Genomic DNA, 22,667 nt, shown 5'->3' with positions numbered 1-22,667 from the left:
AAGATGGATCCGTAGGTAACATCTCCAGGCTACCCCCAGAACCTTCATCATTCTTCATGCCTCAAATACAAAAAATTTGTATGGAATAAGGCATCTTTATCATTAAAAAAAAAAAATTAAGGGGAGCAAATTTAATACTTATGCACTTTTATACCCTTCTCCCAATAGCAGGGGGAATATTCAATCAGAAATCTCAATTATAACATAGCTGTTAGCTCTATAGTTAGACCATCGTGTCATTTTGAACATAGCGTGTTGTTCACCTCGAATAACAAACAACCTGCCATTCCACTCACGCTTTGTGCATCTTTCCAAAGGCTTAGAAACATACACACAGTCTGGTTGCCTGCGTGGTCCCATACAATGTTCCTCTACCGCTTTGAAAATCCTGACGTGGAGACCTAGTTGCAGGCTCAGCTCGGACAGAAGCAGCTCGTACTTTCTGCCAGAGGTAAAGGAGAGCGCTTGCTCTCATCGCTTTTACTGCAACAGAGCTCAAATTAAAGACTTTGATCAAACGCTGCCAAAAATACCGTCAATGCTGGGAACAGGCTCTGTGGGGATGAAGATACGAAGGAGCCATTAGCGCAGAGTTTTTTCGGGTCTTTGCCAGCACATAAAACGTTACTCATCAGCACAGAACTCTGGTGCATCCCGACACGCACTTGCCTCTTACTGCCTTACATGAAATCTCATAAACAACCAGAGAACTCTGTAAATGGTCAGGGAAATATAAATAAGACCAAACCATTTGCCTTAGCCTTGATGCTGGTATACTGTTGACTTCAGAACCCAAAGAAACTTTTTACTTTGGAGGTGTCAGGAAATTGCATGGAAACCAGCCTTTCAGATTGATCGCCATTTGATCAGGACAGCTTAAGTCATTAACCAGAAAACCAGTTTGTTGGGGATTTTTTGGAAACCAAATTTATTTCTTTAAAGAGAAATAACTTGGCCCATACATGTGCTGTAAAGCTGCCACATGACCGAGTTATTTTGGGATATCGTGCAGTAGGGTCACAGAGTACCCGTGATGGAATCATTTGCAATGGAATGCTTTTATTCAACCCTCAATGACTAACTCAATCACAAACACAAGGTAGCCTTTGCCATCCACAGTCTCCATGGCTTCAAATACGCAATCGAGGAGTAAATTGTCTTACGCATAGTGCACACAAAAACATCACCCTAGGGAGTTATTCAAAGCTAGTGTATGATAAACCCAAGCCCTGACTTCCAGCAGTCCAACATCCGCACCCAGGCAAGCCTCAGCAAGCTCGCAGCTAAGCCCTTCTCTCTGCCTGAGCTGATACAGCCACTTGCTGTTGAGAAAATAACATAATTGCACACCAAGTGCTGAGTCTAATGAAACCATATTGATTTTGTTGTTTAAGCCTATGTTTCTAGGATTGCTGGCCCACCAAAATGTGTTTTCTAAACCACATAGAGCCAGAAAAGTGCAGAGAAATCTCATTAACAATAAAACAAATAACCCAGCAATGCAACAGTGCTTGTTTCAAATTCAAATCCTAAAGGTGGCAGATTTTAATGCGCTCAGCATCTCGCCTCTTACTTGATAATGGGCAGTGCTCAACAGCACTAGGTCACTGGTCATTAATTAGATACATCTTTTATACTGTACCCCTACGAACAGAGAGGGAAGTGGGCTCACAATGCCAAAACTCCTCTGTACATAAGCACTGGGACTGAATGCCTGCAGAAAATGGGAAGGATAGTGAAGAGGAAACAGCTCTTGTGTGAGAAGGAAAACTGCATTATCTTGAGTAGCTTCTGGCTAGAGCTCAATGGTGATGAGCTCTATCACCATGTGGGTGAAAAAGTTGAAAATCTACGCCCAAATCCAGTGCTGGCATCATGGCCCTTGGAATAATATAGGATAAGCTTCTCTCTCTCTTTTAATTCTCCATTATTTTTCAAAGTTTTTGAAGTGCCGAGTTGCAAAGGAATGCCTGAGAGATGACCTGAGGGTGAATGATGAAAAAAAGGCAAGTCTGAGCAGCTTGGAGGGGTGGTAACTCCTGCAGTCACCTCTGGTGTGAACACCTGGACAATGAGGACAATGTCACTCCAAGAAAAACCATGAAGATGAGAAAATAAAGTGATGGCTTTACCCAGCATTTGAGGACAGGAGGTAAACAGAGGCAACATGATCTATTCTTATCTGGTTTCCTGCCTCTTCATAGGCCAAATGGGACCCTGCTGTCACCCCTGTTGCTAGGAGGGTTTGCTGGTGATAAATCTCTCCTTGACATCCCTGTCTCTCTGTGTCACCACCGCACTCCAGATTGCCTCAGTAGACACCTGGCTCTCCAACGGCACTGATCCACTTCAGGAGAGTGTGAGCACACCCTTAGTCAGCTTTGGTGGGATGTACCCACATTATGAAAGCACACGCTGAAGCCTATGTGTATGCTTTGCTGACTTGGACTGGAAAAAAAAAACACCAGCAGAGAAATTTAGTTCAAAGATTGGCGGACACTACCATTGTTTCCCATAATCAGCCCACAGACAGGGCAGGAGCTGGAGGTCACTGTCCAATGTCAACGGACAAAATGTGGTTTCTCCAGCAACCGCTTCATCTGTAGGCAGAAATCACAGTAAACATTGACTGTCTTTACAATAATCGCTGCACAAGGTCTCGTTGCCAGCTACCTGGAGGCCTTAAGTGTCCTGGAGAAGTGCTGCTCTCCCAAATTTGGCGATTCCCCATCTTTCACTTCCACACAATCTGCAGAGCAATAGCTTTCCAGCACAGCCTCCCCAGGAGAGGCTCTTTCTCAGAGGACAGCAGACTTTCGTGCTTACAGTCTAAAAACATAAGCATGCAAGAGTACACTGTCCAGAAGGAAAACGGAGCCCAGGATGCATATTAATTACCAGTGGCACAAAGCCCAGGCAAGGTTGCTGCTTCACAGTCAAGCTATAAATCTGTCCAAATAGGATTCTGACCATGTCTGCCTTGTTTATATTACAAAATTTTATGGCCATGTGATTCTTCACCTGGAGAGGAAAAGTATCCCTGCACAGCCAGTAAAAAATTGAGATTTATTATCTGGCAAAAGAGACCTCAACGTTGTCCGCAGGCCGGAGCGCGGGCGCTGGCTGACTGCAGCACTCCCAGGGCCGGGGGCTTCCCCAGAGCTCACCGCTCAGCTGCTGCCTCTACAGCAGGACCCCGCTCAGGAGCTGATTAAAAGTTCATCTAAACCTTCCATCCTTTTCCTTTTCCCAGCAAAAAGCTTAATAACAGAAAGGTTTAACCCACTCCACACGCACAGCCCGACTGTGCAATGGGAGACAGACGGACAGATTAGGGAAGACAAATTCCCTCCCCTATTTCAGCAATACCTCGCACCTCCTGCACCCAGCACCGCCGCAACCATAGCCGCAACAAGCAGATGAGACCCTAATGGTCGCATAGGATGCTCGGGTGGCTTCGCTGTGGCTCCTCGCCTAGTGAGCCAGCGGAGAGAGTAGCGGCTTGCAGCGAGCCCTGGCCGCGGGGACAGTGCACCAGCTCGGCTGGGTGGTTTGGCACTGCCTGCGGGGCTGGCGTGGTGTTGGAAACACTTCCCTGAAGCTCAGGCCTGACCTGGGAAAGCTGCAAGTTTGCCTCAGTTTGCCTCAATCTCCCTGCCTGCAATGTGGGCGTAAGCAGACTCCCATGGAGTGCTCTGCGATCCCCTCTAGAGGAACACTATGCAGACTGACCAGGGCAGGGAACAGCCTTCCCTGTAGAAATGCAGGATCCAATTTCTGCAAGCAGAAGCAAGAAAGAGTCCAAACTGCCAAACAAAAGAAAAAAATGCAGATTGTTGAACATCTGTTCCACAGAAACAATCTCTCCAGGCCTCTTGGATGTTGCAGATGACACGTTAACCTTAAGCACTGATGAATTTTAATTGTAGGAGGAAAATATCCTTATTTCCCTAGCCAGCACATGATCCCTCCTCCTCAGAGAGATGAGTCCTTTAATTGCACCATAACTTGCCCCTTCTTTGCTACATGCTTAATGTTAAGTGGATGCTTAAGACTTGTTGACTTCAAGACTACTAACCATGTCTAAGTCATGCATGTGCCGAAGAGCATCATGCTCTTAGCAAGGTCTCACCCATAGCCAGATCCAGCCAGAGGTTCAGCTGGATCTGAGCATTCTCTATGTTCTGGGCAGAGCAGGAAGATCAGCTGTCTCGCTTGATACTCACTCTTAAGAGATAACTTTGAAAAAGGGTGGGGGAAACATCTTCCAATCTTTGTTCTTACATGAACATATAGCTCCAAAAATCTCCACTCTCTACTAGGTCCCAGAGGAAAATATTTGAAATAATCCATATTCATTAGAGGTTTTAATCCCTCACACACCAGAATTCAGCAGGATGCTAATGAAGAAGACAATTATACAGCACTTCACACAAAAAGCAAACCAGAACAGGTGCAAAGGCTGGAGTTTTGCCATACTTGCTCTCTGTTTTTTTGGCACAGAGCATCATTGCTCTACTTAAAATTGAAACATCCCAACGGTTTAAGGAGTCAGTCCGAAAAGGGCTGACATTTAAGATCAATCATTAGCTGTTGACCACCTAAGATACTAAAAAGGCAGTAGCTGGGCAAGCTAATATTTGTTTGTATTCCTTCTGAAAAGTACAAGCAGAAATGATGCTGTACCAACAGGGCAGTAAAAAGACAGACTGTTTGTTTTGCCCCTTGAATTAGGGCTCTGATGTACAAGTACAGGGCAAAGAAGCAGTGCCCAAAGGATTTACACCCTACTAAGACAAGCATGGGAAAGCAAAGAGAGATTTTTCATCATTTGCAGATGTTGGTCAAAGGCACAAGAGAGAAAAATCATCCTTTGTAGTTTGTGCAGAAAACTCACAGCAAAGCCATAACCTCATTTCTGCCAATATCTGCCACACTCCGCCCAACAGGCAACCACTTTGCTCAGTCCAGGGTTTCACCCCCCCCACCTGCATGGAGGAAAGACACACCAGAACACTACAATGCCACGGGGCTAATTCAGGAACATTGAGCTAAATTTTGACTCACTGGATTCACCAGGAAAAAAAGACTGTAGAAAAGACTGCAGCAAGGAGGTCAGTGGCGAAGGACTTTTATTGAAAGAAACAGGCTTTTAAAGAAGGGGTTGCAATGTACTTTCAATGCAAAAGATCATTTTGTGGGCAGGAAGAGGGAGCCTATTACCAGCATCATGGCTTATTCCCCCCCAGAAAAAGCCAGGAGAAATACTCCATCAGGGAGATTATAATGCAGGAAAAAGGGGGATGAAATTACAGCAGAGATCTGTTCAAGGACCTGGTGGAAAAGGAAAGAAGAATAACATTAAGAAGAGCCTTAGTACTTAGTTTCCCTTAGGATATGAAGTCCTTAATTACTGATAGAAAGGATCTGATTTGCTGAGCATTTAGACACACAATTGCACTCCATGCAATGATACATCTAATTTGCACACAATTATCCTGTTTCTCCACTCATGGATTGTGTAAGTGCTCATATAAACTGCCAGATCCATTTGTGTATTCCAACTACCCGATTCGTGTGCTAAATCACAGCAACTGTATGGACAGCCTAGCTGTTCATCTTTCCTTTGCAAACACACGCCTGCCTAAGTCCGTTCAAACCAAGACCACAGATTACGTCTGCGTGGAAAGTATCAGGAGCAAACTCATGCACTGGACTTGGCACATAGTGCCTGGGGTGAATGCTTCCCAGTTGCTTTAGGATTAGTTTATAGCAACAGAACCTGTGATGCAACCAGCTTAGGTGAATTAAGCAGGGACAGCCAAAACAATAATGTTTTCCTCAATATCTGCTCCGCTCACTGTTTTGGAGGTCACTGCCTCTGTGCAACTGGAGGATGACCAAACACTCACTGCTTTACACAGCACAGTGAAAGAGCTGGCAGAGGCACACCATCCTTCTGCCACTCCTCCTCAAGAAACAGGCCAGTTTGGTTATGGGATTAGTAATTATGGAAACTAAACCCCATACCTTTCTATACCAGTTTTTGTTTAGTCTGTAAAACATTTATGACTTGTTTTGGGTAGAATACATGAGCTGTGAGTCAAGACAAGCATTGCACTTAGTGCTCTGTAAACACTGAACAAAAAGATGGAACTTCCTACAAAATATTTATGAATTAAATAAATTACTTCCATAACTCCTGGAAGTGGCTTGCCCATGCACAAGTTCTCTGGACCATGAAGCAAGTTTTCCAGAAGACAGTGCAAACTAAGAAGTATTTCACAGACACTTTACGAGAAGATCTTGAGAGCATCTTTAAAAATAACTGCCAAGTGAAGTGGGTTTCATCCATAACCATTCATTCATGGCCAGGAACTTCAGCAAATTTGTTCTTTCGCTTAGTGGACATGCAAAAATAACGTCATTATACCACCCCAGTGTTCAGCAGCGAAGAAAGAGGCCTGACATCGCTTTAGTGGGACCTGATGCACTTGCCTGGCATGACGCAAGTCTCGTGTTTCAGTAGATAGATCACATACACTAAAGCCGGCTTTGGCTGCAGGTGTTACATGAGACGATTCCCTGGGATTGCTGGAAGTCTAAAGTTACCTCTACAGAAAAACATTGTGTAAACACAGACAGAGCAAGTACAAACATGTCAATTAGCAGAACGAGCTCCGATACCTGATGTAATCTAGAATGTAGCACATCTCATGTTTGGTGTAACTACCTCCTTACAGGACAGCCCAAGAGTGTCCTGCCCTGTCGTGCTGAGCCACCTACAGGAACCTGGAGTAAGGAAGGGGTCACAGCAGACACGGCGAGTGTTGGGTCTGTCAGTACCTTGGGTGGAATGAAGGATTTGCAAGGTACTTGTTCCTGAAAAGCTGCCTTTGGTAAGATTCACTTCTGTCAAGGCAGGGCCAGTGGGCACCAGATCAGTGGGAGTTAATCAGACTTCACACACTACCCTTCATGTGCTTCAAATTTACTTTGAAGAATCAAAATAACAATAACCAGGACCCAACATACACAAAGTCAGCTACCAAGCCCACAGCTTTGTCAAAATAAACCAAAAGTGAATACCAGTCATGTCATTTCACATCTCCTCCAAAGGTAAAACTGGAGGTTGACATATGTGAGAGCTCTCATGGTACCAAGGGTCTTTGACATTTCTGGGAAATTGGATCCATACCATCTCCTTATAGTCCTTCCGAATGGTGGCATTACCTATCCTAATACATTGAAACACTGGCAGGTACTTCACATTGAAAACCAAAACTGCTGCTGCGTGAGCCTGCCTTCCTTGTAGTAACAGGCAACGCTTTTAAAACACTGCTTTTCCCAGCTAAATGCTGCAAAATCTGCTGAGATCAGTCAGTCTCTTACCTGGGGAAGATTAGAGGCTAAGAATAACCACGTGTTGAGTAACCCAAGTTTAAATCAGCAATAGACATGAGGTAGAGCTGCAAAGTGAGGGGGCATTTGCTGCCAGAACATGGGTATTTATTTATTTTTCACCTCATCTCTGTTCTATCCTAACAAAAGCTGTTTGTTGCTGAGAACAAACCCATTCCGAGTGACAACAGTCAAGTAATAAGACACAGATGCAACTCTTAGTCCACAGGCTGAGGGGAAAGAACTGAGGTGAGATTTGCAGTCCATCCCATGCAGGACTTCCTAAAGCTTCATGTGTAGAAAGGCAAGAGCTACGCTGGCAGGGACATGACAAAAGCTCCTTCCCCTGCAAAAGCAGACAGCCTGGGAGCGGCTCTGTCATGACTGCTGGTGGACTGAAACGGAGCAGTCAGATTAAAAGCTCAAGTGAAGGGACTCGCACTCCGCATGGTGACCCCTTGGCGGTACGAGCTGCCCTGGGCTGACAGCTTTGAGTCCCTTGCACCCATCAGTTGTGGGTAGTGGAAGAGACCCATCACTGTGACAACCTTGGTGGTCAGCTGGATCTGCTGAGCTTGAAGACCTTCATGGGACACTGGGTGGAATAGCGAACTTTCACTCCTTGTTTACGTACTTGTGGCTTTTGGTAAATCTGTCCTTCATAGCATAAAAATTAAATCTTCTCAGAAAAGAAAAAAGTGTTTTCTCTTCTCCTGTCAATATGCCAGAAGTTTATTAATAAAACATAATAATTATACATTGCATCTCTTAGCTTCTTTCATCTGAGGATATTAAAGTGCTTCACAAACATTAATTAAGTAATCCTCAAGACTGCCTGGTGCAGTAACTATTATTATCAATCTACTCTTAAATATGACAATACAGAAGAAATAGTAAATAAGAAAATTTCCCAGACACAGGGCAAGAGCAAACCTATTCTAGAAACGTAAAGCAAGCTGGAGAGGATATAATTTTGTAGCTGTGTTTTGTGTAAGTGAATCGACCAGTCTGCCTGTCAGTATCTCAGAGCCGTTGCATCTGAGGTTGACTGGTGCTGGAGACAGGCCGAAGACAGCAGTTAGGAGATTTTCTAGACCAACACAGTATTATCTCTGCTGGCAAGAGGAAAGTTGTGATTGGCAGCAGAACTCGTGTCACTGGTTGAAAACACTGGAGCTGGTGACAGAGGGATTTCTCTGAAGCAGCCTCGGTGACAGGATTTACTGATCCTTGCTCCGAGAACCTTTGTTTGTGATCGTTTGCAGCAGGGACCCCCGAGGTACAGCCTATCAAGGGCACGTAGCGATCACTGCGGTTAATAAAAGCATGCCAAGCAAAAGAAACTAAATGTGCAATAGATGGACATTTTGAAACAAATAGAAAAATTACAGCTGTGTGAACGAAGTTTCAGAGTTAAGAATGTGCCAGATACAATTGCAATTCCCAGAAATATGAAGAAACCTAGTCTGGAATGGACTCCTAGGCAGTTCCATGGAAGGATTAAACTCGTGTATTACAGCTGCCTCTTGAATGCTTATGGCTGGAATCCAGCTGCACCAGAGGAAAAATGGTCCAGAAATTAAGGACAAATAACTCAGTTTGTTGTTCCATCACAGTCCCTGAGAAGTCAGTTAGTCCCCCTGTACCCTCTCCAAGTACACTGGGATAATCATGCTGCTTTTCCTCACAAGACAGCTGGGAGGACAAACATTACAACACACTGAGATGCCAGAGTAGAGAAAGCTAGGGACCAGTGGACACCAAACTGCTGCAGAGAAGGATGAGAAAAGAGTGGACACAGTCATTTAAGAGTCCTCAGGGAACCACACTGCTGCTCCTGGTGCTTTGTGCCACAACATGTTTCCATTTCTAGTTTACACTGCCATCAGATACCATTGAAACCAGCCAAGCAAAGCATACTTGGCGCGTGGAATAGATTTCTTGTGTCATGGAAAGTGCGCTTACTGAAGTTCCTGCCCCCTACGAAAGATTAAGTAGTGAGACTGAGACAGACCTCTTTGCTCACATCCTCAATTTATTCTTTTAATAAGTATTTTTAGGAGATAGAAAGAATCTTAAATATAAAATAAAATTTGTAAGAGTAATCATATTTTAGAAACATTTTGTCCATCAGTACCAACAAGAGCAGGTTTCTGGTGTTGATGCTGTTTATGTACTGCAAATGAGATTTACAGCTCCATTTTGTTCAAAAACGAGCAAGAGCAAATGGACTTAAATAAAATAAAACAAAACTAATCTGTGCTTTTGGCTAGAGACTGCCTGAATCCTAGTCCAAACAGCATTGAGTAAGTTCAGCTCCAGTTATTATGAGTTATATACCACAGAAATAATAAACTTGAAAATAAATTGTTTCTTCCATTTGTTTTGACTGTTCACCCAGCTTTTGTTAGTGACCTAAGTTTTTTTATTAAATTAGATGGTTGTCTGATAACTGTTGTTAATGTGAGATTCAGGTACCAACAAGTACTTAGGTTTTTGCTTTGCTATCGATTTCTCTTGTCCAAACCCAGGTTACCCTACCTCAAGAAGCCAAGTGGCAAATTAAGGTCCCCTTCCCTGCACTGCAATGTCAGTACCTCAGAGGAAGAGTCACAAAACATCCACCCCCTTGGATCAGCAGCGCACATCGTTGGACCAGAACAGTTGCAAACTTCAGCAAAAACACTCACAGGAATCACAACGGATCTGGGGCAGACTTGTAGGAATGTTCTCCCTTCCCTCATTCGCAAGCATCAATACTTATTTGAAACCAGGCTAAAGGGATCTCCCAAACGTCTATGCTTTGGCCCTTCACGTTTGTACAAATACTGTTATTATCAAAGCTGGCGGTTAGAGAACCACAGTAGAAATTGCAACAAGAAAACCAACAAGCACTGAAGGGCTTGAACAGCTTTCAACCAGTGTCTTCTCTAGCATTCTAACAGGACATAGTTGCACACTTTGAACAGGTCAGTTACAACCGGGGAAAATAAGGAAGACCAGAGCCTGTTCATGCTTTGTTTGAGGAGATATTACTCCTATTGAGTAACATTTGAGTCATTCATTACATTTGCTGTGCTCAAAGTGGAGCCGGTTGCTAGGATTAGTTGTCAATTGAAAATTAACACCTTCGTTAACCTTCGTTAATTTTCATACAAAGGAATTCCCATATGGATGGGCAATTTTAATATAAGTGCATACATATCAATATATACCGTATTAGATATATACTATGATTTATATTATCATTTCACAATACAACATATATAAAACCTAACATGCATCCTCTCACTACTCAAAACACTTTAACAGCATCCCCTCCCTACAGTCTGAACTGCACCAGAGAGCAATGAAAATGCCCCAAGTACAGACCTCCTGCTTTTAGACCTACCAGAGGACAACTTGCCATTTTTCTATAACCACTCATTCCTCAAACACAGCAAAGTTTACCAGGACCTTCCCCCACAGGCTGGGCTCATTTAAGTAGGAATAGCTGTGCTGAAACAAGGAGAGGTTTGATTTCTCACTCCATCCCCCTGGATAAACTCAGGGCTGCCAGCACCTTTTTCTCTGTAATATCTTGCTGTAGGCAGCAGGCAGGGGCTGCTGGATGCTCATCTATACCATGAAAATGCACTGATAAAGTGGGACAAAGGGACACCAGGATGTCCCCCCCAGCTCTGCCCTGGCCTTCCTCACTGACCTTGGGCAACAATCACCTCTTCACTTTAAGATGAGGATAATACATATATCATAGGTTTGACCTGGCCTCAACTAATCCATCTTTTCAAAGCACTTAGAAAGCTTTGCATGATGAGTACAGACATTATAATACTCATCTGTTCCCATTACAGTCAATGGGAGTTTTACCCCCACAGAAGCAGGGCTGGGCTGCTGGTGGAACGGGGCGCCTAGAAAATAAACGTGCTTAGGGTATTTAAATGCTAGCATTTTGGGAGGATCTACGGCGAGTATAAAGGCACAGCGCTTTCCTAGGGATGCTCAGTACTCTTACAGGCTTACTCTAGAAAAAAAGAAGTAGGCTTTCTTCATTAAAAGTCAGTATGACCCTCACTCAGTCCTGCTGGTGAGCACGTTCAGCTACTGACAAGCTGTAAAGGTGATGGCAGAGGCCAAGAAAAGCTAGGAGAGCAGAGAGAAGCCAGAGAGCAGCCAAACTCAGGGGGGAAAGCATACTACAAGGTTTACTTTTTCTATACCAAATGATCATGAGCGCCAGGAGCTGAATACATGGCTGTTACCACAGGGAGTAAACTTAAGGCAACATCATCCTAGGGATAAAGGGTGCCAACGCTGAAGCGGCGCAGTATGACAGTTAGGCAATAAGGTGTGGGGCAGGACTCCCTAAGCTGTTGCCATCTCCTAAGTCCACAGCACAGAGCAACACAGAGCTGACTTAGCCCTTGAAACAGCTTTGCCCCACAAGGACAGTGTCCTTCAAACCCAAGCCTGGTTATCACTGTACTGAGATGCTGGTGCTCCCAGTGCAACCCATAGGAAGCCAACGCAGACCACAGTGGAACTGAGCCTCTAGATCTAGGAAACAAACTGGGCAACTCTCATAGCTGTAAGGGTCTAACCTTTGCCTGCCTTAATGTAGTAGAAGCAGTGAAAATATATAGCTGCTATGTATAACTTCTTGAGAGGAAGCTAATATTAATGTCTTGCTCACATTCACCGGACAGTTTGTGCCTCTCCTGTTGCTGCCAGATACCTCCATGGAGTAAATCATATTGACTATGTTTACTATAGGAACTAAGTGATCAGCTGTGAACTTTCTTTGACATAAATATTTTGCCATTAGCAATGACAAATACCTCATGCTGTAAAAGTAACTTTGGATTATTTCTCTCCGTGGGGGCACTTACATTGAGAGAAATCAGAAGGAAATTGTGAATTTCATGAGCAAGGAGAACAGACAAAAGTAGGAATGTGATGGCAAGGATATTAATCCACTGTGTAAGAAGAGTTAAATGAAGAAAGTGTTTTAAAAAACGAAAATAATTGATTTTGACACAGAGCCCAAGTACCTCCGCATAGCTAGCTCTGATCATCACTGCAGTCCGCACGCACCTATCAGGCACAGCATGCTTGGCTCGGCAGCTCATGCAAGTGCTTTGCACAGGTACCAGCTGAAGATGCACCCACACTTTGTGAGCATTATACCACACCAATGTTTCCTGGGTGGATCAGGTTTTCTTCTGAATCCCATTAGTATTAAACCTCTGCAGTTACAGCTGAGCAAAACAGGGATTTTCCATTCTTGCAAGATTCCCTACATTTTTGACTGGTGGTGCTGGCACCTTAAACCATGTCTGCTTACGAGCTGAGCAGGATGGGAGAATGCTGAGCAGTGGGGGGAATTAATTTCTCAGAATTTACACACACACACACACACAAAGGTAGAAGCAAGAGCTGGTGCATTAAAAATAGCATGGACTATACTTCTATAGCAGACATCCTCTGAGGAATTCAGCCTGAGCACATAAGCTTGTCACTTCCCTCCTGAGGCAGCTGTGAATGCTTGGGCTCAGGAAAGACCACAGTCTTGCTCCAGGCTGTCCTTGCAGGAAGTTTCAGATAAATTAAAGATCTAGGAGTATGACTACATGTATATGTTCATTCACACTATACTTCATGGACTGTATGGCAAGCACAGCAAAAGAGCTACTAGGCATAACAATTTTATGTTTCCTTTTATAAAATTCTTTAGATACTGCAGATCTGCAGGCTTGGAAAGTGCCGAACCCAAACCGTTTTCAGGCAGAAAACACCAGGTAGCTGCTGGCTGCTCAGGGCTGCAGTAACAGGTCTGGCGAAAAGATCACATTTGAAGGGCGAGGATCCCACCTGGAGAGCTTAGAACAAGCTTGTAAGGCACATGCATCCCATGAAGGGAATAGCATGGGATGTTGCATTAGGAATGTGGGAGATGAAGCCAATATGATGTCACGGTCAAGGTGCTTCCTACGTTGAAAGGACTCCTAGCAAGATTCTTTGGAGCCAGGGAAGAATCACAGGATATAATTACCAGGCTGGCAATATTACTAAGGTTTGGTTTTTTTCCTCTCAAACTGAGAGTTCAGTTTGCTCCTCTGTAATGCTGAGGAGTTCTGGGAACTGGCAGCACAGCAATACATTATGGGAAGGTCATCGGTGAGACAGAGCAGAGAACACAATGCAGGAAACTGAACCTGGGAATTAGGGCTCCCCAGACAGAAGATTTAAAAAGTTAACTGGAAGGACATGCACCCAGAAAGGAGCTACAGGATGAAAAGAGAGTGATAGAGAATAGAACAGTGCTGTGCTAATAACCCAGCGATAAGCTACAGAGCAAAGTGGTAAATCCCTGAACCCATGGGGAAGGCTTTGGAATGAGGCTCTGCTTTTGAGTATTTCTGAAGACAGGAGTTTACTTTGGATGAAGGGGAAAGTCTCCTATATATAGCAGGAAAGCCAAGGCAGTGGCTGCATTGGAAAAATGAAAGTCACAGATGCAAGCAAGATTTAGGCAATGTGGCCTTAACAGAAAAAGAGTCAGGATCTGCCTGGTGATGGGAGCCCCAGAGATAGAAAGCATGGCTAAGACGCGACCCCTGCAATGAGGGAGAGGAGTTTCCTCTGCTGAATTCTAAATTCAGGCAGGTTTAGAGATGAATGAAAACTGCATGCCATAAGGGAGGGCCAGGAATAGAAAACCTCTGTGGGGGAAGAACGCTCTAGATGTAGCGAATGCATCTCCGAGAGGCTTTATCATTCTTATTTTGTCACTACTATCAACAATAATAAGAAAAGAGCTTATAGAGGAACCTCTCCAATCCTCAAGCAATGCATCCAGAGATTAGCAGCAAAGAGCAGTGGGCAAGCTTGAGAAAAGCTGTTCAATAAATGTAGAGGCATGCATAATAAGATTACTGAATTGGAGTTGCATGTTTTCAAGGATAAAAGTGATATTATTGCACTGGCAAAGACATAGTAGGAATAGAGGAAAGGATAAGAAACAGCCTGCCAGAATGGAGGGATTGCTGCAGCTGAGCTCCCAACAGGACAGGGACAAGTGGGAAGTGGAGGCAGCAAGGAGGAGAGGAAGTGCACATCCTACTTGACATGTAGATACGCAGAGAAGGTTTTGGAAAAGTGGGTGATGTCATTGTGTTTTTCTCAGCCTTCAGGACAGCAAGAGAAAAATAGATGAAACCAGCACATGCAGAGGAGTCTGTAAGACGAGCAGACTTCCCTCTCCCCCCCCACTCTGTGCAACGCTAATTGCTCAAATATTGATCGGGGAAATAATTCATAAGAACTAAAAGAAGAAAGTATTTCTTTTCCTCCTAAGAGGCAAAAAGGGTGATGTTCTTGCAGAGCTGCTGGAAAGGTCCAGGTGACCAGAGGATTTCCAAGGCCATATAAGTTAATCAAGATGTTGAGAGAGTCTAATTTGTTATTTATACCGGAAAGCATGGAAGTGGAATGTGATTTTTCAGGATGTCATGAAGTCTAGCTGGAATTACAGCTAGGCTGACTCTTCCAAAGGGAAGAATTGTCTCACTCAGCAGGGAGACCCACTGTGCTGGTTTTGGCTGGGATAGAGTTAACTTTCTTTATAGTAGCTCATATGGGGCCATGGTTGGGATTTTTGCTGAAATAGCATTGATAGCAGATGTTTTAGCTACTGCTGAGCAGTGCTTACAGAGTCAAAGCCTCTTCTGTTTCTCACACAGCTCCACCAGAGAGCAGGTTGGGGGTGCCCAAGCTGTTGGGAGAGGACACAGCTGGGACTGCTGACCCTAACTGACCCAAAGGATATTCCACACCATATGACATCGCGCTCAGCATATAAATCTGGGGAAAGAAGGAAGGGGGAGACATTTGGAGGGACAATTTTCTGCCCAGGTAACTCGTGGAGCCTTGCTTCCTGGGAGACTGCTGAGCACCTCTTCCTGCTCATGGGAAACAGTGAATGAATTCCTCGGTTTGTTTAGCTTGTGTGTGAGGCTTTTGCTTTACCTATTAAACTGTCTTTATCTCAACACAAGTTTTCTCAATTTACTCTTCCAATTCTCTCCCCCACTCCACTCTGGGAGAGCGAGTGAGGGGGTTAAACCACAACACCCACAGAGCCTAACTAGCTTGTTTAGTGCAAAACAAACTAAAGGGGGGGACTTCTGCTTTGGAAGCCCAGGGCTGCTATCTGGGCTGTTGGTGACAGAAACCAGCTGCCCAGGTTTGGCCTTAGCAAAGGAAAGAGTAATAAAGGGTTAAAGCCTAAACCAGATTGGTGGTAAACTGCTGGCCACCACTGCCCTGACACAGACACTAAGTTCCAAGAAAAAGCAGCAGTTCTTTTTGGCTTCCAAGAGCTGCTTTTCTTTCCTGAGGAAAGAAAAACTACCATACAACAATGTAATAGCTACTCCAGAAAATACCTGCAAATCATCTTCATCTAGGCTAATTCCAGATAGAAGCAAGCACCGGAGAGTCCACTAAGGTTAAAAACAGATGTTGCAAGTATGCCAAAGTATAGGAAGAATGCCATTTAAAAAACAAACAAACAAACCGCCCCAGACTGTTAGGGGAAGACTAGAAAAATGATAAAAATAAGCAGGAACATGCAGAAACGGTGATGGCAAGAGGCATCTACAAAGACTGCAATGAATATTTCTTAGGGATATACAGACAACTAAAGCTACAGAACAGAGGACAAACCAATTCCTTAAAATATCTTGTAAGGCTAGAGAGCCAAATTATTAAATTTTAGTAAATAACTGTCTGATAAATATTTTTTCATTTGGTAGAAAGAGTCCCTCGTGCTCAATTTTGTGCATAGGAGTTTTCACCCACTGGTCCATTTAACTTGGAGGCACTTGCTGTGCTGTATTCCGCTGCACTCATCCTGTGCAGTGGGAAATGGTTCAGGTGCCTGTTGCATGGTCTGACCCTGGAGAAGGGCTGGAATGCTGCCCCAGAGCTCCACAGCACCTCACACAAGGATGCTACAGCTTTGGCTACAGCCGCAAGGGACTGCAGCATTATAGGCAAGGAGTACACAGCCCTCTGCAAGCACTGGGGGGTAATAACAAGGCAGTGAGTCAAGGGCTTTAACAGCTGTCCAATTCCTTATCTTAGAAATCTGGAGACTCTCAAAGAGTGAGTATTATAAAATCTAACAGCGTTCTTTCCTGTCACATACAGGGTGAAGCATCATGCATAAATAAGACTTCACTTGCCATGAGGTGGTTAGTTTAAAAGCCAAAGATATTAGTCAAGAGATATGGGCAAATCCCTAGTGGATAAAAAAAAATGGCAATAAAATTCAAGGTCTGGGGGTTGTTTCTTCTCTCTTAACTTAAAAAAAAAACCAACAAACAAAACAGGAAAGCCCAACCAAAACAACCCAAACAAATGAAAACCAACTCACTCTCAGGATTTAACTGGTCCCAGTATAACCATGAGAAGCTGTTATGGAGGAGTTAAGTGTTGTGCAGAAAGTGTTAAAATACAAACAATCCTGACCACCAGCAAGAAAGCCCACCTTGCTGGAGCTGGACCATGGTTCATGGCTTACAGAGGGATTGTATTGGGTTTGGGGGAGAACCTTTGTAGCATTTGTAACCATTTTCTAGACTTCTTAAAGAGGCCATGAAGGTAATCTGTATTCCTTACATTTAAATATAAAAATCTGTGCATTGAATGGCACAAGTGTGAAGGATAATAATAAAGAAGAGTAGTACAGGCTTCCCAACAACAATTTTAGGTCCTTTAGTGACAGTCATTAAACTTCAGAACAGTTTACTTTGTTCCCTTTCTGTAGGAACAGTTTGAACTCCCAGGCCTGGCAAAGCAGACGGAGTCTGGCTTTAGGAAAGGAGACAAAAGCTCCTGGATTCCCATAGCCTCAGCAAAAGTGCTCCACTGAGCAGACAGCTAAGGAAAGCTGGTCAGGAGCTATCAGCAAAGGCTCATATTTAGAAAAATGAAGCCCGAAATGGATTCTGGGCACAGCTGGTGAGGTCAGATGACGGGTCAGGGCTGCCAAGTCCCTCTCCCCACACCCTTCCATCAGAGTTGAAGACAGGGTTCAGCCTATTCAATATGTGCGATGAACTCTTATGAAGGTGATCAAAGCAAAGGGCGTACTCTGACATGAGAGAAAATCTATCCACCAGCAGAGAGAAAATCGGATAAATAGGCTTAGCAGCTCTTCTGTCCCTGCCTAGTAAGCTAATTGTTCATCATGCCCATTTTCCTTGATACACTTGAAGTGAGTAGAAAACAGTATTTGGGAACTGCTGGAATATTTGAGGTCTGAGAACCTACAGCACCATTTTCATTACAGTAACAAAGCCACAGAATGGTAGCATTACCATTCACTCTCAATTAATCCAGAGCCTGCAATGCTGAATGCACTTAACTCCAAAAATTTTGTCAGAAAATGAAGCTAGAGTGATCTCATTTATAAATCACAAAAGACACTTATTTGGCAAGGCTGACCTCTGTTCATATACAATAAATCATGAACATCAACAGTCTCTAATGGATTTTGAGTCAGTGCCACAGACAGTGAAGCCCCGGGCCTGTGTCTCAGGATTCCAGGACTGTGCCAAAGGAGCCTTATAAATGATTAATGTATTCAGCACAGTGTCATCTGTGCCACTGAAGAGAAAGACATCCTGGGCTTCTGTTTGTCATTGCAAAAGTGATAATCTGCTGAGCAGCTGACCATGCCTCTCCTTTCACCTGCTAGAATGAGCTATTTAGCTCCACACTTCATTAAATCCCTTCCCTAAACTTTCACACATACTCTTGGTTCATGATGTGCAACATTTTGATAGAAGAGGAAAATAAGCAGTCTGTTTTCATGAGCAGCCCACCAAAACCAGCCTTCCTGAGAGACAGAGCTAATGTCTGCATTTGCAAATGTATGTACAACAAGGGGGGGGACATTAAAGAGATAGCTGTAGCCTTTTTCTGCTTCTTTGACATACTGTGAAGACATCAGTACATAGAAAACTCAAGTTTTGGTCCCTGCTGCTCAGTCTCTCATGCTTTTCAGTTATTCATCCCACAGTTTTCAACCTCTCCCCCTTCACTTTTGTCCCCATGGTTACTGAATCACTGTGAACAGAGATTTTCCTCACTAAAGAAGATGTGACTAACATGAAACAGCTAAATTATCAGAGCCAAATCTGACATTGGTTTCTCCTAACATGGATCTTATCTTCCGAATGCCTTCAAAAAAGATCTGTTGCACTGGCACCAACTTCAGAGCAAGCAACACTTCAGCTATTGACAAGAGACAGAGCTGCAGCAGTATTGCACAGCGAGACTTAAAATAGGCTAATATCAGGTAAAAGATGAAGTGTAAATGCTAGCTTTAGCAGACCCGCAGGCTAGGAGTGCATAATGCAAATATCTAGATGTATTTCACCAGAAAATTTTAAATAAAGTCCTATAAGGGGAGGTATTGTCTCCTGACTGGACCTGGACCCAAGAGTTCAAGCAGATTTTTTCTTCTTTAAAGCCAGTTTGGCCAAGCAGTAGGAAACATGTTTTGGCCCAAAGAAATATATTATAAAATGCACCAGGGATAACTGCATAACAAGTCTACTAACCTTCAGCAACAGCAATCAGCATGTGCATACCCAGGGATCAACGAAGCTCCTTCCACACTGAGCAGCCTAGACTGCCCCGGAGTAGCTCAAATCAGATTCCTTCTAAACTACCCACAAAAACATGATTAAGCCTTGTTTACACCTGGGAGGCCTTTCTCCCCTTCACTCACAGCATCCGTCCAACCATAAACACCTAGGTGCTAAAGCAAGGGTAGCAGGGCAATACCTCATGTAAGCATCACCACAATCATGATCCAATACTGACAAGATTCAAGAAGAAATGTAGAAGTTTTACCTTGGCCGCTACGGAGGAGTTGGGCTTCTCCAGAAGGTCCCAGAGCTTTTTCCTTTTTTCAGCACAGCAAGTGTTATCAAATTCCTCTCCTTCCCTTTCCCTCAAGGTCTCTGCTTCTCTTTTCAGCTCCTCATTCATCTGCTCCTTCTTCTGGTGATAGCGGGCCTGGCAGCAGGACTCCAGGTAGATCTCATCCACCCCCCAGTAGTCCAGCTCCTGACTGAAGGACAAGGCGCACATCTCCTCCATCATGTGCAGCTTGCCAGTACGGTAGAAGTTCAAGATTGAGGTGAATGCCCCAGGATGCCTGTCAAAGAAGTATTCATTCTCCTCCAGGTTGTAGTCATCACAGATCTCCATGAGGGAGTCGTGTGAGTTGCAGTCTCTGAGCTTACCCAGCCTGGTCCGTGGCAACCTGTCCAAGGTCCGCCAGAGAACCTCGTGGGCCAACCCCCCCACGTTGAGCTTGACCCTTCGGGAGCAGGCTTTGCTCCTGACGATCTCCGTGGGGTCCGGAGGCAAAGAGGTAGTAGAGCGAGATCCATGCTTGTTCATCCCCAGAGGCATCGCTGGTCCCCCTCAGGCTGGACACTGCGAGGTGCGGCGTGGGGGCTGGCTCTCCTCACCTCTCCGTCCCCTCCATGTCCCAGAGCTGCAAGAGAAGCCAACCATGGGTCCCCGCCCGCTGACCTCCGCGCCCGCCGCCCCGCTAATCAGCTCAGGGGGCGGCGGCGCTGTCCGCCCCGCCGGTGCTGAACCTCGCTCCGCGCCCCGGAGAGCGGCCGCGGGCAGGCGCTGTCCGCGGTGCTGAAGGCCGCCCGCTCCCACGTGTCGGCCGGGGCGCTGCCGCCGAGCTCCCCCGGGCGGCGGCCGGGCGTCCCCCCCCACCACCACCCCTGCCTCGAGCCGGGAGGGTCGCCTGCACGCCCCCGTCCAGCGGAGCCGAGGAGGATGGGCACGGCCCCGGGAGCCTAGCAAAGGGCTGGGAACTGCTGACTGATAGGGGAGGGCACAGAGGCCCCCGGAGCACCGCTGGGCAGCGCGCCCCGGAAGGCGCCGGGCCGCTAGCCGGGGGTGGCACATTGTCCCCCCCATCCAGGAGCCACCGGCCCTGCCACCGCTGTGCCCCGAGCACCCGGCCCAGCCTCCTGCGGAGGGGTTCTGCCCGACCCCAGGTGCTCCCACGACCCACCCGGAGCAGACCCCGTCCTCGGAGCTGCCGGTGCTCCCTGCCCTACCCAGCCTTGGAGGCTTGCAGGGAGACGGGGATGCTTTTTATAACTCCAGTCCTGCAAATTTCCCCGAGGAAAGAGCTGGGGAAGGGAAAGGGGATCTATTTCCAGCCACTCGAACGACGCACGCTACCTCTCCGGGCTGCCCACACTCACACCCCCAAGCCGACCTCTGCATAACAGGGAAACCGACGAAAAATGAGAATAAAGAAAAACACGGCGCCTTCCTTGCAAAGCCGGGTGGCTTGTGACAGCCCCGAGCACTACTGCTTACACAAGATGGCACGAAAAGAAGCCCCGGCGCAGGAAAGAACGGCCCCTCCGTGCCCAGCCAGCTCAGCCCCGGGAACTCAGCCCCGCGCATCGCGGTCTCCCCAGACCGAAGCCCCACGGCTGCTCCTCGGCCGCCGCCGCCCGCGGGGAAGGCTCCCCGCCCTCGGTCCGCACCTACCTCCTCCTGCGGGCTCCCAGCGAGGCGGCGCGGGGCTGTGCGGGGCCGGGGGCGGCTACATGGTGCGGCGGGGCGGGCAGCGGCCCCGCGCGCATCCCCTCGAGGCGGAGGGATGGCGGCAGCGCTCCTGGCTGGCCACGGAGCCCAGGGGGGAGGGGAGGCAAACGAGGTAAATCGGATCCCTTCTCAGGAAGCTTTCCAAGGCCTTCCCTCAGCTGCGGCTCCTCACTCCTGCCTACAGTTAGCGCCGCATCTGCCCCCGCCCTCCCCCCCGTTCTCTCTCCGTGCAGACACAAAGGGAAGCTCCGGGACTTCCTTCTGCTGCCTCGGAACGGAGATCAACAAGTCTAGTCTGAACCTCCAGCTTTTCCCTGCAATTCCGTCCCAGAGTTGTTTGGAGTGAATTGGAAGTTGGGGGTGGAAGAGAGGAAGGCAGCTCCACCGTGAGCTGGGATGCAGCATTGCAGGAAGGTTAACGCTTTCCTGGCCGGACCGCGCCGCCCCAGCGAGGATTTACAGCGGTGGAGGTGACAGGAACAGAGAAGAGGGGACTCCTTCCCCCGGGGGGACCGCAGCGTGCCTCCTTAGGGCGAGGGGGCTGTTCCCTCCAGGCTGCAGCCCCCGGAGGCATCACCCCTGAAAACAGGAGCAGGGATGGGTGCCAGAAATAAAGACGATGGGCAGAGAACGCCGATAAGCTCAGCGGGGCCCTATTTGCTTCTCGGCCCCGCTTGCTGAGCCAGAAGCGGCTGAGCTCAGCGAGGCTGCACAGCGCTCTGCGCGTAAGGAACCCACGGGGCCCTCCTCTGCACCCCCACAGACCTTCATCAAAGGAAAAAAAAACCTGTGCTCAGGGTCATTTGGTGTATTTGCAAATGCAGAGAGAAAGAATAGTAGTGGGTCTCCTTACTAACCTGAAAACACAGCAGAAACAGAGACTTTCCAGGCAGTAGCTCAGCATCCAACATTCCCCTCTGGTGCTCTGTCCCTCTTGCCCTCCTCCTTCACACCCAGCAAAGTAAATAGACCTCACCAGGAGCCTGGAGCTCTATTAGCACCATTTAATGGATACATCATCATCACCTAATGCAGTTCACCTGCTTAGGCTTCTGTACCAGAGGTACACAGCAATGCTCGTTAACCTTTGTCCTCTTGCATTGATTGACCGTGGCTCTTGGACTCCAGTGACAATTACTACTACGAGGTTTCTAAAAGAGGAGTGCAGTGTCTGGTTTTATGTGCTTAACTAGGGAAAATGGCTCTCAGTGTTGCTTTTCCCCACTTCCTATGCTTCTTCGCCTGGAACCCACCTGGCTCTCATTGCCCAGTGTACACAATGTTGATATTATGCTATTATATTGGGTGTTTTATGTCCACATCTTCCTTAGATGTAGCTTTCTGAAATCCCAAACAGTGGTTTGGGTTTTTTTTTTTCAGTTCCTCCCACAATCGTATATTATCTGTATATTTTGGAATTTCTTCAAGGAGAAGTGGGTGACTAAACTCCTTTATCAGATGAGGAAATTAAGATATAGAAAAGCAAGATCACCCAAAGGGGAGATGGAAGGAACATTTGGGAATAAAACCTGTTGACCAGCTTAATCGCAGCCCAGTGCTCCTCCACTGAAGCAGCTCCCCGTCCCCCATGAAAACCT

The 22,667-nt window shown here is 46.2% G+C and overlaps 1 protein-coding gene across 2 annotated transcripts in view; it reads right to left on the bottom strand.

Annotated features, from left to right (window-relative positions):
- The window catches only part of KCNB1 (potassium voltage-gated channel subfamily B member 1), a 120,805-nt gene extending 98,753 nt beyond the window's left edge, over positions 1 to 22,052 (bottom strand). Inside the window, exons 1-2 of one of the 2 annotated variants that reach the window (XM_054081565.1) lie at positions 21,927 to 22,052; positions 19,330 to 19,981 (exon numbers count right to left, since the gene is read on the bottom strand). In XM_054081565.1, coding sequence (XP_053937540.1) covers positions 19,330 to 19,896 — 567 coding nt within the window. In that variant the 5' untranslated portion in view covers positions 19,897 to 19,981; positions 21,927 to 22,052. Of the gene's footprint in view, positions 1 to 19,329; positions 19,982 to 21,012; positions 21,294 to 21,926 lie in introns of those variants that run through there. The other variant, XM_054081564.1, reaches the window with a different exon arrangement.
- Between the last annotated feature and the right edge of the window lie 615 nt (positions 22,053 to 22,667).

The sequence above is a fragment of the Cuculus canorus genome, chromosome 16 (genome assembly GCF_017976375.1).
Source record: "Cuculus canorus isolate bCucCan1 chromosome 16, bCucCan1.pri, whole genome shotgun sequence".
Taxonomy (NCBI): Eukaryota; Metazoa; Chordata; class Aves; order Cuculiformes; family Cuculidae; genus Cuculus; species Cuculus canorus.
The sequence above is the reverse complement of the archived record's forward strand: the minus strand, read 5'-3'. Positions and strand labels throughout refer to the sequence as shown.